Source organism: Microtus ochrogaster, linkage group LG2, assembly GCF_000317375.1.
Source record: "Microtus ochrogaster isolate Prairie Vole_2 linkage group LG2, MicOch1.0, whole genome shotgun sequence".
Lineage (NCBI taxonomy): Eukaryota > Metazoa > Chordata > Mammalia > Rodentia > Cricetidae > Microtus > Microtus ochrogaster.
Window position 1 is genome coordinate 53,787,648 of NC_022028.1, and position 2,017 is coordinate 53,789,664.

Below are 2,017 nucleotides of genomic sequence, written 5' to 3' on the forward strand. Positions count from 1 at the left end.
GGCAGGGCACTTCCTAGGGATAGGACACTTCCTAGGGTCAGGACACTTCCTAGGGGCAGGGCACTTCCTAGGGGCAGGGCACTTCCTAGGGACAGACAGCAGTTTTTTTTATATTTCAGTACCAACATCTTAGTTGCAAAAGTGCTTTATAGAGGGGACCATTGCATGATTATTGCTAATTTGAGGCTGATGGCTACTCTGGGAATGACTGACAGATGACAGAACCATGTGAAATCAGGTCAGGGTCAGCAATGAGCAGGGCTAAATTAGGACCTGTGTACCCATTCATTTAGCTTTGGAGACGTTCTTGCTCAATGGAAATATTGAAAGTCTTATTTTATACATAAGACAAATGTAATATAAGCTGAGTTAAAAATCAAAACATTTTTTGGACCTCGAAATTTTACTTTTTTTCCTTCTAAATTCAAAAGAAATGATAATATTTTCACACAGCCCTACAGTTGTGAGGTTCCTCAGAACTGTGCTCACTGTGTCTGCTCACACCTGATTCCACCACTCTAGTACAATACTGAAGAAAGAAACTGTGGAGAAAGGAGACAGTTCCCTGGAGAAGTCTCCCAGGAGAGACTTCTACCTCCCAACAAAACCGGAATGAGAGCAGCCATGGTTCACAGGTCGCTAGATTCCTTTCACTTCCTGTTTTAAACATTTGGCTTTTCAACTGTATTTTAAAAAGCTACTATTAATGTCTGTAAAGTGTCACAGAATTACAGAGGGGTCCTGAGAGAGGGCAAGGATGCACACAGGGAGAATGAAGAGAGGTGGGCAACATGGGCCATGGGGCCTCAGGCTTTTGTATCCTGTGCTTGCCTGGGTTGCTGTTACAGAACTCTGTTAGATGGGGAGTAGCACAGGCCTATATTCCTTGGTTTGTTACAAAAAAATATGAAACTATATTTGGAAGGAGAACAGGGGAAAATTGACATTTAAAGGCATTTACTAATAATTAATAGTGAAGGTCTCATTATGTAGCCCAGGTTGTCCTTGAACTCACGATCCTCCTGCTTTGTCACCTAAGCACTGAGTTTCCCACATGCACTCCCAGACCCAGCCTGGTTTTCACTGTTTTTAAAGCACATCTACATACTTATTTGCCCTGGTCACTTGTGAGGTGACAGATGAGGAAACCAAGATTCAGGAGAACTGTCCAGTAGAATGGCGGCCCCTTCTCTCACCTCCTGCCAGGGCCAGTTCCTAGCATGGAGAGTATAGACCCCAGCACAAGGGAAGCTTTTTCCGTACATCTGTATACATGATTCACGGAACAGTTTTCCTTAGGATACACTCCAGGAGATGGGTACAATGGGCTCCAGAAACTCTCAGAGTTCATGTATTTTAGTAACGAAAATCATCCATTCGTGGAAACACCCCCAAGTTTAGAGACAACCCTACCAACACAGAACCCTTCACACTTCCCTCACTGGACCCACCATTAGAATCATGGCTTGGTGAGCACAGCTAGGCAACAGAGCCTCCTGAAGACAAACGGGGTCACACAGTTGTTAGACCGCCTAATACTGAGAATTTGTATCTCAGTCAATATGTTTCTCCTTCTCTCGATTTCTCATTTCCTGGCTCCAGGTGTCCCTCAGCTGTGCAACTCACCCTTAATGTCGTCTTCACCAGCACAGGGGCTGAGCGTGGTGGTCAGGGCGAGGATCCCTAGAACCAGAGCTCTGCTGGGCATCATCCTCTTCCCGGGTGGTCTCAGCCGCTGCTGTTTTGAGTCCCCAAAAGATTGTGAGGATCCAGCCAAGAAGGTCTGGCTGCAAACGGAAAGCTGCCAAACCCAATGAGAAAATTCCATCGTGATGATGTCACAGTTGCCTGGTGCAGAGTTTGTAGTGAGAGGCCTGGAGGAGGCGAAGGGGAACTCCAGGACCACTGCAGCCTCTGCTCAGGGTGGACCTGAGGGATGCCCTGGGAAGGAGGGAGGCTCCATGCCAGTCTTTCTCCTGTGCATGAGTGTGCGGCTGGCAAGAGAGGGGGGAATGTC

General features: G+C 46.9%; 1 protein-coding gene across 1 annotated transcript in view; it reads right to left on the bottom strand.

Moving 5' to 3' along the window:
• Nucleotides 1-1,740, bottom strand: part of LOC101985914 (rano class II histocompatibility antigen, B alpha chain-like) — a 5,038-nt gene extending 3,298 nt beyond the window's left edge. The window contains exon 1 of the mRNA XM_005360468.3: nt 1,627-1,740. Coding sequence (XP_005360525.1) covers nt 1,627-1,711 — 85 coding nt within the window. The 5' untranslated portion in view covers nt 1,712-1,740. The remainder of the gene's footprint in view (nt 1-1,626) is intronic.
• Between the last annotated feature and the right edge of the window lie 277 nt (nt 1,741-2,017).